Consider the following 13152-nt stretch of genomic DNA (forward strand, 5'->3'; position numbering starts at 1 on the left):
ACAACAAACATTGGATGATGAATCACTGAAAACTGTTTTGTGTGAAGCAGAAGCAATTTTGAATGACCGACCTCTCTCTAAATTATCCAGTGACCCCAGTGATCTGGAAGCCCTCACACCAAATCACATTATGCTTTTAAGAGGAAACCCTGCTCTGCCACCTGGTTTATTTGAAAAGACTGATCTGTATTGCAAAAGAAGATGGAGACAGGTGCAATACATTGCTGATTTATTCTGGAAAAGATGGGTACAAGAATACTTACCTTTGCTGCAGAAGCGCCAGAGATGGAATAAAGAGCAAAGAAGCTTTGCTTTGGGAGACATTGTTATCATTGCTGACAATACTGCACCACGTGGCTCCTGGTTAATTATATATACTTATCCAGATAAAAAGGTTTTGGTACGTTCAGTAAAAAGTTCAGACTAAAAGCAGTATACTAGGACATCTCTGAACCCAAACGTCTCAATAACGGGATACCTCAAGGCTCAGTGCTTGGACCACTGCTCTTTTCTATGACATTGACATGACATTCCTGGGTTCTATCATTCGTAAGCATGGCTTTTCCTACCTCTACTATGCCACTATGGATGAAGGATTACCATCTCGGGCTGAACTTCGCAAAGACAAAACTGCTTGTCATTTCATCTGGCCCTAAGATTCATCAGTTTTCATTCAACTTGGTTCTTTGACCACTATGTCTTTCAGGACAGTCAGAAACCTGGGTTTGGTCATTGATGTCAGCTTAGTTTCACAGAGCATGTTGCCAGCACCGCCCGCTCTTGTAGATTCATCCTCTACAACATTAGTAAAATTAGACCTTTTCTATCTGAGCATGCTACACAAGTTCTAGTCCCAGGCTCTTGTCCTGTCCAGACCAGACTACTGCAATGTGCTACTGGCCGGACTCTCAGCCAGCACAACCAAACCCACTCTGAAGTGGTACTAAACTTAATAGAAAAGCTAACCAAGCCAAAGTAAAGTGAGCTGACACGACCCGACCTGTGGGGTCTATGCAATGGAAAGACTGCTGCCCCAGAAAGCCTCCTGCAGATGATCCACTGTAATTGCACAACTGTCTGTCAAACACAACAGTGCAGTTAGAGGGCATATGGACTACTTGTGGACCATGTCAAGTTTGGAATTGTGAGAATCACTATAATCAACCTCTATGGGAGAAAGAGCGTGACGACTAATGGTAAATCTAGTGAAGGTCACAGTGCAAAAAGTATACAAAATAAACCAGAATAAGAGGAAACAACCATAGAAAATAGAAAAGATATGTATAAATAAGAAAAATATTAAAAAGGGCAAAAAAACACATTATAAAACTTAAAAAATAAATAAATAAATGAGGGTAACGGTACTGAGCCTTCACATGGCAGCCCTCTTTTTAGTAATTTTACAGTACCACACAGTTCTAATGAATTTATTTTTTATTGGAATCAAAAGAATGGTTATGAACTGCAGAAACCAACAACACTAGGCAAAACAATATGGGAAAGGAGAAATATCCAATTTCTTGTACTTGTTTTTCGCATAAATATGCTTGTAACCAATTTCTTTAATATACAATTGTACTTGTAATCACTAATCTATTATTCAAATATGTGTATTAGAATATTACATGGTCAAAACATGTATCTGTCAACAGTATTCCTGGTTTAGGGGGAATACAAGGGAGTAATGGTCATTTTAAGGACCTGATGGCTGCCATTTTGAAAATGGGGGCTTTCTTGGAGTCAAACTTTGGTAAACTTTTAGTATGTTTTTAAGTACATCTGATACTACTGTAAACCACCAAGAAACCTTTTGTTAGAATTTTTTGGGGGTCAAACCATATTTGCAGCTGACTATATAGAGAAGCTGTGGATGCTAAGTTTTGTAAGCTGGAGGAATCTATAAAGAATTCCATAGGGGCACTAGAGAGAGAAGTAATAAAGTGTTTTAAGCAGAGAGATAGGAAATGGGCCAAACAACTGGAACAGACAAGGGATCCAGAAGCCACCATATTCTCCATCCTACCCTTCTCCAGAGAGGAACTTATCAATGCACAGGCTGATGACTTCACACTCCAGCAACTTTCCCTCTACCCCACTAACCCACAGGATCGAGTTGCAAGAACACCAACGTTTGCTGTACCGGTGGATCCAGAAGGATGACAGTAGTAGTAATATCCAGCTCATCATTCCTCAAACACTGATATTGCAGATGGTAGGGAACTTCCATCGCCGGACAGCAGAGAAGCATCATGGGTGGCTGAAAAACCTTTTGCAGCTTCAGGGACTTGTTTGGTGGCCCTCAATTCGCAAGAAATTGCACAGCGTGTGGTGTGGGGACAAAGGAGTTTGCTGTCATCAGTCCTCACAAGATACCACCTCAGAATCAACATCTTTACCATTCATCCTTTAAAGAGACCCCTAAGCTGGAGAGAATGAAATGCTAGGGGGGCTGGCATGCCAGGAATGCTGGGTGTTTCAGGACCTTGGGAGGAATTTGGCCGACTACCCAGGCTGGTGTGGGATTCTGCCTCGCTCTAGTGTTCCCATAGATTCGTCTGGCAGACTAGTGCCTACTGTATGTGGGAGGGCCTAGTTTTATCTAATTTATTAAAAAAGAAATTTTAAAGCATACAAGCAAGAGGATACCCACTATTTGGATAATGGTTGACAGTACCTTTTAAAAGGCTAGTTCCTTTTCCCCAAGTGGTAGACTAAGACACGACACGTGTTTTAACCTCTCAGTATATATTATAATGGTTTTATATAGGGATGTCCCGATCCGATCACGTGAACGGAAATCGGGCCCGATCAAGTGGTTTCAGACTTGATCGGAATCGGACGTTACCTCCCGCTCAGGACTCGGATACATATGCAGGGCCGTCCGGGGCTAAAGCTTTGTTTATAGTCGCGCTTGGTCCGCAACGCAAGCCTATGCGGATCGCGTGCGTCTCACCAAACGGACGAGGCGTTTATAGTTGACGCGCTCGCTGTTGCACTATTTTTTGAACCACCAGGGGGCGACGCGAGCAATAACGTCAAAAACAAACACAAAGAAGAGGATAGAAGAAGTCGTCCACTGGAACAACCCTGGTGCTTTTAACATCAGAGTTTGATATAAAAATATGAGAACATGAATAAAACAACAATCTTTTAAATATGTCTTCATTAAACATTATCATTTCATTAACGTTTTTACTAAACAAACAGTACAGACATCTTAAGGTTTGTATTTTATTCCTCGTCCAGTGGTTCATTCAATACAAATATAAGCCAAACATTCTGAATCATGTAAAAGAATTCTTGTTTTAAACTGCAAAGTTTCCATACGTTACTTCCAGAGTTTCAGATAAATATATTCATTGTTTTGCTTGGATTGATCGAAGAGATACATCACAGGCTTGCCTGCTCGGACAGAATCGGCTGGAGTTCGGTCATTTTTGGATGCGGAGCCGCACGCAAAGTTACAACAAATGGCGTGCACACCTCCACGCGAAATGGGGTCTCACGCACCCAACGCGCACGACCGCCCACTCCACGTTGACGTCATTTTTGCGGACACGGCAGGCAAAAACAAAGCTTAAGCCCCGGCACATAGGCTAAAGGTCTGACTCTGCTCCTCGCCAGTGTAAGCGCTGGTGCGTGTGAACTGATGAGAAGCAAATAATGTGTTTTCAAAATGATGTGTTTTCAATCATAGGCTTCACACTCATGCATGCGGGGCGCTCACGACAAAACCGTGTTTTTACCGCTCATTTAAACGACACGTCGATCGATTTTGTCACCATGTGCTCAAGTTGATGTACATCGGTACGCAGCTCCGCGTCACACACAGAACCTCAAGAACGCGCATTCGCGCAGGATCATGACATTACACATTGTAGAGATGAGAGATAGAGGTAAGAATGGTGCCCACATCGAAAAAACATAATAGAAGTCTAGAAACGAAGTATTTAAGTATGTATAGCCATGTCAGTCATCTCATTACAATGTTAACTAGGTAACTGGATACAACTTATTGAAAACTGTAATAAATAATGTATTTTGATTATACAAATTAATTACGCCATAACTATAGGGATTTTTTAACTAACTGCTGACCAGCTTAGGGAATCTCTATGGCTAATTTATAAGACATAGCCTATTGCTGAATCAGTATGTTGTTTTTCTTGTTAATCGAGTCTCTTTGGGTAGCCTTTCGTATGTCTAGAATTAGTCAAGGAGGTTGATTCTTAAAACTTCCTTCAAAGTTTGAAAAATTGTGCATAATGACATGCGCAACAAATGCATATAGGGTGTCAGACTCATAGATTTGCATAATTTAAAGTTCAGGTTTTAAAGTTTGGGTCAACCTGTGGCACAGCTTTAAAGCTGAAACTTATAAAATCCTACCAGAGGTCCAAAATGTCATTGAAACACACCAGTGGCTTTGCTGTCATCAGGATTAAACATGTTACCCCTCGAACCCTCCCTCCCAACAGAGCCCCCTCACAAAACAAATCCCAATTTAACCCCTGTACATATACTATATATATTCTCATTATTTTTTAACACATCTATAGTTATGTGCTGGCACAGAGTTAGAAACTTTTGACTCCATACAGAAACAGCAACACGCGGCATGACCTAAGGAACATCCTGGATGTTTTATTCTTTTTTTATGTTTTATAGAAGTATTGGATCGGGACTCTGTATCGGTAAATGCAAAAAAACCTGATCGGGACATCCCTATAGTTTTAAATATATTTGATTTTTTTATGGTTTTACATGTTGTCCATCCATTTCATTCCTCTTATCTGTTTTATGAGTGTATGTCTTTAAATTACACTTGGTCTGCCAGTCATGTGAGCAATCACGTGACAGGAAGTAGAAGACCATACAGGAAGCAGCATGGCAAACATAGAGAGTTTTTCTAACACTTGACTGGATTGAGGAGTTACCCTTTTGCAAACTTACCTTTCCAGTAAAACCATTTTGGATTATCACTCTTTTAGTGTGTTCAGTAGTAAGTTCAATGTGATTTGTAAAGACACTTTATTCATTTTATTTTGTTGTTTAACTCATCTTTTTAAACACTTCTAATCTCATACAGTTTTTCTGACCCCAGTTTTATCTTTTGTAACTCAGACGATAAGTCTAACCATAACAAGGTGATTATAGGGGGCAAGTGATAGCAAGTGATTGCAGGAGCGACATTGTTAAATTGCTTTAGCCATAACATCTGGTACGGTCAAGTTTGTGTTCGGAACCCGCGCAACGGTTGGTGTGGGCCGATACGACATTGTGGAATTTGGATTAATATTTGATCATTTTATTTAACTCATGTTTATATTGAACTCATTCTATTACCAATTATATCTATTTGATTAATAATTACAAACAACAAGATTTTATCTTTTGGAGTCAAGATCAAACAACCTAAATTACGTAACGTTGAAACATTATCAGTCAGCGGCAAAAAAAAAAAAACGAATGGGTAAGAATCCTTCGCTATGCCGTTTGGTTTCCGCCATTGGGCCAACGGATGGATATTTTCCCTTACAGTGGCAGCACACCAACTCCACATCAGTACATGATGATCACAGATTCTTGTGTGTTTCATAACTGCGTGTTTATTCACAACGGCTTTCAAATGCAACATATAATGGTAAACGCTTAAAATACAAATCGTTTGGCTTTTGATCAAATCTGCCAAATGCAGAAAAGTGAAATTAAATAATATGAATTTGTAGTAGTAACACACATGAAATTATTTCAAACATATCAGGAACATTTATAAACAGATATAGTATCACTGCTTTGTTACATCACTCTCAGTGTCATGACTAATCTCTATACTGCTCCAGTCAGATCAAAAATAAATAACAAAAAGTGAAAAACTGAATGTAAGTTTAAGACATAACTACCTGTGCTGGAAACCAGGGAAATATATTGCATTTCTAAACTTACATAATGTCCACTGCAACCCTTACGTCTGTCAAACAAAAATATTAAATTATCTTACTGTACGAACGTTAATAACCAAAACTTGACTGAATGACAGTTTTTATTTATTATTGAACATATTTGTTTGTTTTGAGATCACAGAGACCATAGGGGTTTCTAACTTCCATCAGGGAAAATCCTAAAAGATAAAAAAAGAAAGAATGATACCATTAATGTCTGACATGTAATCACACTTAATCCACCTTATTTTTTGATGTGAATGTGGGTGCAGCCACCTTTGAGCTCCTTTGTCTAAGATTTCTGGTCAGCCACTAAAGCTAATGGTATTGCGAGGGACTGGCTTTTTAATGTTTATTATGAAATCCAGGAAGACCGGCATAATTTGTGCAGTAATATAAATGCAGTAAATTTTTACAAAACATTTGTTTTAACTCCAATACACGCACAAGAGCTGAATGTGGATGTGGCGTATATGCACCCATGATCAATATCCACACATCTATCCAGTAAAACCTTTCATAGAAACTGCCAGTAAACAACAACAAAAAAAAAACACAATAATTGTAACATGCTTGCTAATAAAAACATGCTGATTTAGCTGGTTTATTTAATCAGCTAATATACATTATTATGCTTATCTAATGTTTAAAATAGTCCTAAATGTGTTTGCACATACTTTTGTTATATTTTAAATGACAAAGCAAATAATTTTAAAATTAGCAAATAATTTCATAAGCTCTAGTGTGTAAGAAGCGATGTAATAACATTTTCATGAAATGAAAACAATACTGAATACATGTAATAGTTTAATGTTTAATATTATAACAACATGAAATTATTGAAAATATCTTCATATGAAATATCAAGCCACTTCCTAATTTCATCCTCACACTGGGTTGTGCATGGCAAGTGTAGTAAATATTTACCATAACTGTTTAAATGATGTTTTATGCATGCTCCCATGACACTTGCTGGCTTATTGAAACGGCCGTATCGCACAAAAAAAGGGAAATGCGTCATATCTCTTTCACATTCGAAAATAAGGTGGATACAAATGTGAAAAAAAAACCCTTTAGGGCTCACATACCCTCACTGGTGGGTCACATCCTAGGAACGCTCCGTTATCATAAGAGTACTGCAGTAAGGCACTGAAACATGGGTCCTGTAACACACACACACACACAAATGCAATCATTCATAATTGAAAGTGTCTCTGGTTACTTACTGTAGCCTCAGTTTACTAAAAGGAGAGACAAGACCCTGCATCAGTAGCCCTCTTTTACCTGAAATACTGAAGCCTAACTTCCACTTTTACAAAACATCTCAATACTGTTTTACTATTTTTGACCTATATTTCAAAAATATTTCTGACCAAAAAGCAGAATTTTCATGACCTACCGTATTTTCCGCACTATAAGGCGCACTTAAAAGCCTTTAATTTTCTCAAAAAATGACATTGCGCCTTATGCTGCGTTTACACCAACCGCGGTAGAGGCGTGAAGCGCGAGTGATTTCAATGTTAAGTCAATGTGCAGACGCGTTGACGCGCGTCAGGAGGTCCCACGGCGCGGAAGAGGCGTTTGGCGTGCAGCGAAAGACGCGTTTCCGCCTCATTATTGAGCATTGTGCGCAGTACGCGCGAATGGTGCTTTTGTGCATTTTGCGGTTCACGCGACTTTGCGGCTGACGCCCGAGTTGAAAAATTTGAACTTTGGCGGAATTTCGCGCTGTGTTAACCAATCAGGAGCCTGCCTGCTGCTGTGGTGGCAGCCCGGAGTCACTCACTCTGTCCGTGCGCAGTCACCCAGAGCTATACAACACAAGTTCTTATTTCTATAGAGGAGACAGGAATAAAAAGGACCTCGCTTGGAAGAGTGTCAGTAAGGACTTTGTGCAACCTTGTAAATTGTAATACACACTTCACTTTTGAGTCACGTGATGTTTATTGACCCGCGCCGTTTATTTTCCCCCTATAGTAAGGTTACCAAATACAAACTGGTAACTCTCTTGATAAATGAACAATCAACATCAGTCATCTTGCAAACAGACACTCGCACAGCAGTTGCCCTTCCCACAAGAAGCGGGATTTTGCCTCGGACGCGCGTCAAATGCTTGCTTTTTCTGCGCGTCTACTCCGCTCTACATGCGCGAATGCATTCAAAGTGTTCAAGCGGCAAACTATGCACGGTAGACGCGATTTTGACGCCCAAAATGCGTTTGGTGTAAAGCATTATAATCCAGAGCGCCTTATATATGAATCAAGGCAAACTCCGGGTAAATGTCAAAATGTTCCGGCCGGATCGCGGCCAGAGCATCAGACTGTTTCATTTACAACGCGTTTACTGAATTAGGGAAAAGTTCCCTTCCGCCTTATAGTGCGGAAAATACGGTATGTCTGAGATGCCGTGAGCCTGACAATGTAGTGTACACCTCTTAAGTTTGTAATGTTTAGCTTAAATGCGTGAAATTAATAAAAAAATGCCAACAAATGGCTGTTTAGATTGAAATCAGCGGAGGGTTGGAAATGGCATTCCATTCCATGACTTGGACAAAATGGACTTTTAATGTCTGGAACAGACCTTTCAAAATTCCATGACTAATTGGATAAATCTCCACCGTTATCAACAAAAGATCTTTGCACACTGGGTACGAAATACTTTTCACACAATAAAAATTAATACAACCTTATGTTGTGTCCATCATGCACACATGGTGCCTTGAAGGGATGCACGATCTTGATTTTTCATGGCCGGTTTTATACCGGTTTTCTTAACAAGCAAATGGGCTTTCATGATTTTCACAAAAGTTTAATGCCTTCCAGAAAATGCTCCTTTTTAAATATATAAACATACAATATATGAATTAAAAGAACAGACCCTCTGCTTTTAAACAAAAAAATCCGTTTCATCCTACCGTCATGTGTTCTGTTTTATCACCTCTCAAATATGTGTAGGTTTCAGCAAAAACACAAAATTTTTAACAAAAAGCTGAGATAATTCCATTTTTGTGACGGACTTTTGATAGAGATCAGATGCAGAGCGATCTTTAAAACATACACGGACATACAGCTGTTTGCCCTAGGGCAATACTTCCGGTTTTTATAAGTTGCGGAAGAGCGCCACCTGGTTGATAATAGCGGTATTGCAGATTGACGAGATAACTCGTCAATGGCGGGGAAAGAGTTAACAGGCTAAACTTGGTTTGGCTATTGAAAACAATAACTGTAACCATCTAAAATTAACTCTTTCCCCACCATTGACGAGATATTTTGTCAATCAAGAGAAAACGCTTCCCCGCCAATGACGAGTATTTCCGTCTTTCCTTCCGCAACTTTTTAAACCCGGAAGTATTGCCCTCTGGCAAGCTGCTGCATGTCTGTTTTAAAGATCGCTCTGAATGGGATCTCTGTGAAAAGTCCGTCACAAAAATTGAATTATCTCTGCTTTTTGCTCAAAATGTGGTGTTTTTGCAGAAACCTACCCATATTCAAAAGCTGATTACAAAAGAACTACTCAAGGTAGGATGAAACGTTTTTTTTTTTTTTATTTGAAAGCAGAGGGTCTGTTCTTTCATTTGGTATCTTGTATGTTTATATATTTAAAGAAGAAAATTTTCTGAAAAATTTCATGAAAAACGCTGGCGCTGGCTGGCAACTTTTTTTAAAAACGCTGGCGGTGAAAGAGTTAACAGCAGTAACTGTGCAGTAGGCTACATTCAATACAAACATAAGTGGTTAAATGAGACCATGACATGGATGGTTGAGTGAGGGTTAAATGTCTTGCCTGTTTTGCATTATCAACAGACTTTTGATACTTATTGTGTTCTATCAGGTGATGAACTTAAATGTATGACCAAGTTTGTTGTGGTGAATGCAGGGCTCTCGGGTTTTATTTAAAAGTTTGGAGTGAGATAACATCTGTTAGGGGAGAGGCCCCTCTGTCCCACCAAATTCTCAAGTTTTTGCTAGCAGTTCAATGTTACCTTTATTCATAACTGACCAGCACAAATATACATTATAACAATTGGTAAGTCTGATAAAAGACAGACAAATTTATCCAAATTAAATAAATTGCTCTACATATTAAAAAATACAAATGTACCTAAATTAAACTTTTTGAATTAATCAATTATAATTTAACACGAATTTTGCTATATTCAATAAACCTGTGTTATTTACTGCATTTATCGGATCTTGCTCTTCTAACTTTCACTCTGTGCGTGCACGCGCCGCGCATCCACGTGATTGACATCAGGGGAGCGCGAAAAAAACTCGAGACAGCTAAACTCGACAGAGAATTTCCTTGTGCCTCGTCCATTAATTGTATAAAGCAGGAAAAGTTGTCAGTGCCTTAGAAATACAAGGTGTGAGTGTGTGAACTGACTGAAATGTGTGTATCTAACAATGAATGCGAAAGACTTGAGAGCCCTGCGAATGTACTGTTGTTTCTCCGCGATTAACTTGTCCTTTACAGACATTGCAGCTTGCAATCTTAATGTCCTGCGCACAGATTACAAAATGCTTTTACACAAAACACATGTTTGCGAATGATAAAAATGTAGTCTGTGCACGCGGGTGCACTTCCGGAAAAATCGGCCGAAAAAAATACAAAAACGGCCGGTTCCAATCTCTGACCGGTCAACCGGTGCATCCCTAGTGCCTTGTTCAAGACCGTTAAACGATAGCTTGTTGCTATTCATTCATTTGCTGTGAATAGTGCTAACATTAAAAAGACTGTAGTCGGTTTGCCTGGTATAGCAAGAGAATAAATGTAACAATTTTGTGTTCCATAGTCGTGTCTTTTATTTTGAAAGTATTCATTTTTATGATTGTCTCTTGTTTCCCCATTCTCTGATGTGTCATGTTCTGATTGGTTCCCTGTCAATATATAAGCCATCTTGTTTACCATTGTCCTTGTCGAGCTTTGTTTTAATGTACATGTGTCTACTAGAGGTTTTGTCATGCAATGCCAAGCTTTATGGTTGTTCATACGAGTTGCTTGTGCTCTCATCTCTCTCTCACGTACCACATGACTCTGTCTCCCGTCTTCATCTTATCTAAACTCTTCATCACAAGAGAAGGTTTAAAGAAATCAGCGTCCGATTCCGAGGACTGCAAAGTTTTATTGAGGACACCGAAGTTATACCAAGGACGCCGAAACAATATGGAGGATTCCGAAGTTATATTGAAGACTTCGAAATTGTGTCGCTTGCATGAGAGGCTGGTCGGGACGTGCGTCTCTGCTCAGATTCAGTGGAGGAAGCGTGGATTAATTTTGAGGGCTAACATGGGAAATATAAACACTTAAAATGCCCCCCTAAAGTGCCAGGAAATTGAAGAGATAAAGAAATCGCTGGACTTTCTGTAGGAAGAAATTGTGAATGTCTCAAAGCAACAGAAAATTATTATTGAATTGAGGAGTGAAATTAAAGAATTAAAAAAACAACAGAATTACATGAATTACATTTTTATCCGTGGATTAGAGACCAGGCCCCGGACTTAAGCAAGAGCGGTGAAAGCGAGCTTACTGATCCAGACATGGACTCTTTGGAGCAACAGGTCACCTCTTTTTTGCATAGCAAAGTCATTTTAAACGTTATGTTGGCTTGACAAAGCCTGGTCTAAACGTTTAAAACGGTTTGACAGACGTTAGACAGCAGTTTATTTTTTATTCGGTTGCTAGGGTGCTCATGTTTGGTTGCTAGGGGTGTGGCCTGGGAGTGGCCAATGATGTGACCAGTGATTACACTCCGTGCCACGAGTAAAACGGTCCAACCCTGTGTCTCTATGATGTTCTGATCAAGGCTTTGTTTATTCTGTTGCCAATGCCATGAAAGTATATAAACAACAGTAAGAGCTCAGTCTTCAGGTAAAGCACTTATCAACAGGAGTCTACAGAAACATGTAAGTTAGGGGTGTAATGGTACGTGTATTCGTACCGGACCGTTTCGGTACAGGGCTTTCGGCATGGTGCACATGTGCACCGAATGCAATCTTTTGTGTGCGGAACATAGGTGGAACATAATATGTTGTGTGCGTTTCCACACGAACATATTAAGTGGCGTAAGTCTCCCCGTTCAGCGCAAGTCTTCTGTCAAACATAACATAATTCGGCCCGCAGAAAGATTTTTATGTACTTAGTTGTATATTCGTTTGAATATTGATCTAAACATTTACGGGGCCGCTTACGCGTCACGTCTAACAGCGCGTCTTAAACGCGGGTCAACGCGCTGTTTTGTTCTTTCAAAAGTGCGTGAGAGGTTGCGCGTCTTTCCTAGCTACGCAATCATGAAACGCGCTTTCTGTGACAGCGAGAATAAGGAATGCGTGATCAGATTTTTCATCTGCACCTCACGTCAGTCATATCATTGTCACAATGTGATCAGCTGGTCGGGACAGAGAAGAGCTGTAACCCGGGCTTACTCAGCTGTTACTCAGCTGCGGAGGGGTTCGTTAGTTTGAGTCACAGCTTACATTGACGACACAAGCAAAGATTAGGAGAAATGTGCAAAAGATAAAAGATGGCTATGTATTCAACTCACTCATCTTAATATGAGGGTATAATAAGTATATCATCATGTTGCTTGCTATGCAGTTACACATAGAGCAGTAATATTATTTTTATGCAGAGATGGTACATTTCAATTCAATACTGCGAGTTAAACAATCCAAAATAAATCAAAACAGAAAAAAATTTTGGTGGCAAACATGTAGGCTAATAGTTCATAAATGTATTCAGGAATTGAATTTGTTAGTTTAGTGCAAGGTTTTAGTAGGAAAAGTTTAAGAGAAGGTTAAGAAAAGAGTTACCTACTGTTAAAAAACAATGTAAAAAGTATGTCATTAAGTGGAGAACTTTGCAGTAGTATTTTATTTATTCTTTTTTAATTTTATATATATTTTATATATTATATTTTAATAAAAAGTGTTTAAAAAAGTGTATATCTGTTGTATCACGTCGCCGCGAACAAAATGTTATTAACCTCCGCACTCTCCCTGGTTCCACTATTGCCTCACTCACTTTTCCCATTGGCTTATGGAACTGCCAATCTGCTGTCAACAAACCAGATGTCATTACTGCCATTGCTTTACATTCTGGCCTTTCTGTTTTAGCAGTTATGGAGTCATGGATTAAACCAGAGGACACTGCCACTCCAGCTGCCCTCTCCAACATCTACACTTTCTCCCACAGTCCTCGCACAACAGGAAGG

At 39.4% G+C, this 13152-nt stretch overlaps 1 protein-coding gene across 4 annotated transcripts in view; it reads right to left on the bottom strand.

Moving 5' to 3' along the window:
• Positions 1-5583: 5583 nt before the first annotated feature.
• Positions 5584-13152, bottom strand: part of mov10l1 (Mov10 like RNA helicase 1) — a 221507-nt gene continuing 213938 nt past the window's right edge. For all 4 annotated transcript variants that reach the window (XM_055201125.2, XM_055201124.2, XM_073871734.1 and 1 more), the window contains 2 exons: positions 7031-7105; positions 5584-6121 (listed from right to left, as the gene is read on the bottom strand). In XM_055201125.2, coding sequence (XP_055057100.2) covers positions 6110-6121; positions 7031-7105 — 87 coding nt within the window. In that variant the 3' untranslated portion in view covers positions 5584-6109. The remainder of the gene's footprint in view (positions 6122-7030; positions 7106-13152) is intronic.

This window comes from Misgurnus anguillicaudatus, chromosome 2 (assembly GCF_027580225.2).
Source record: "Misgurnus anguillicaudatus chromosome 2, ASM2758022v2, whole genome shotgun sequence".
NCBI classification, from domain to species: domain Eukaryota; kingdom Metazoa; phylum Chordata; class Actinopteri; order Cypriniformes; family Cobitidae; genus Misgurnus; species Misgurnus anguillicaudatus.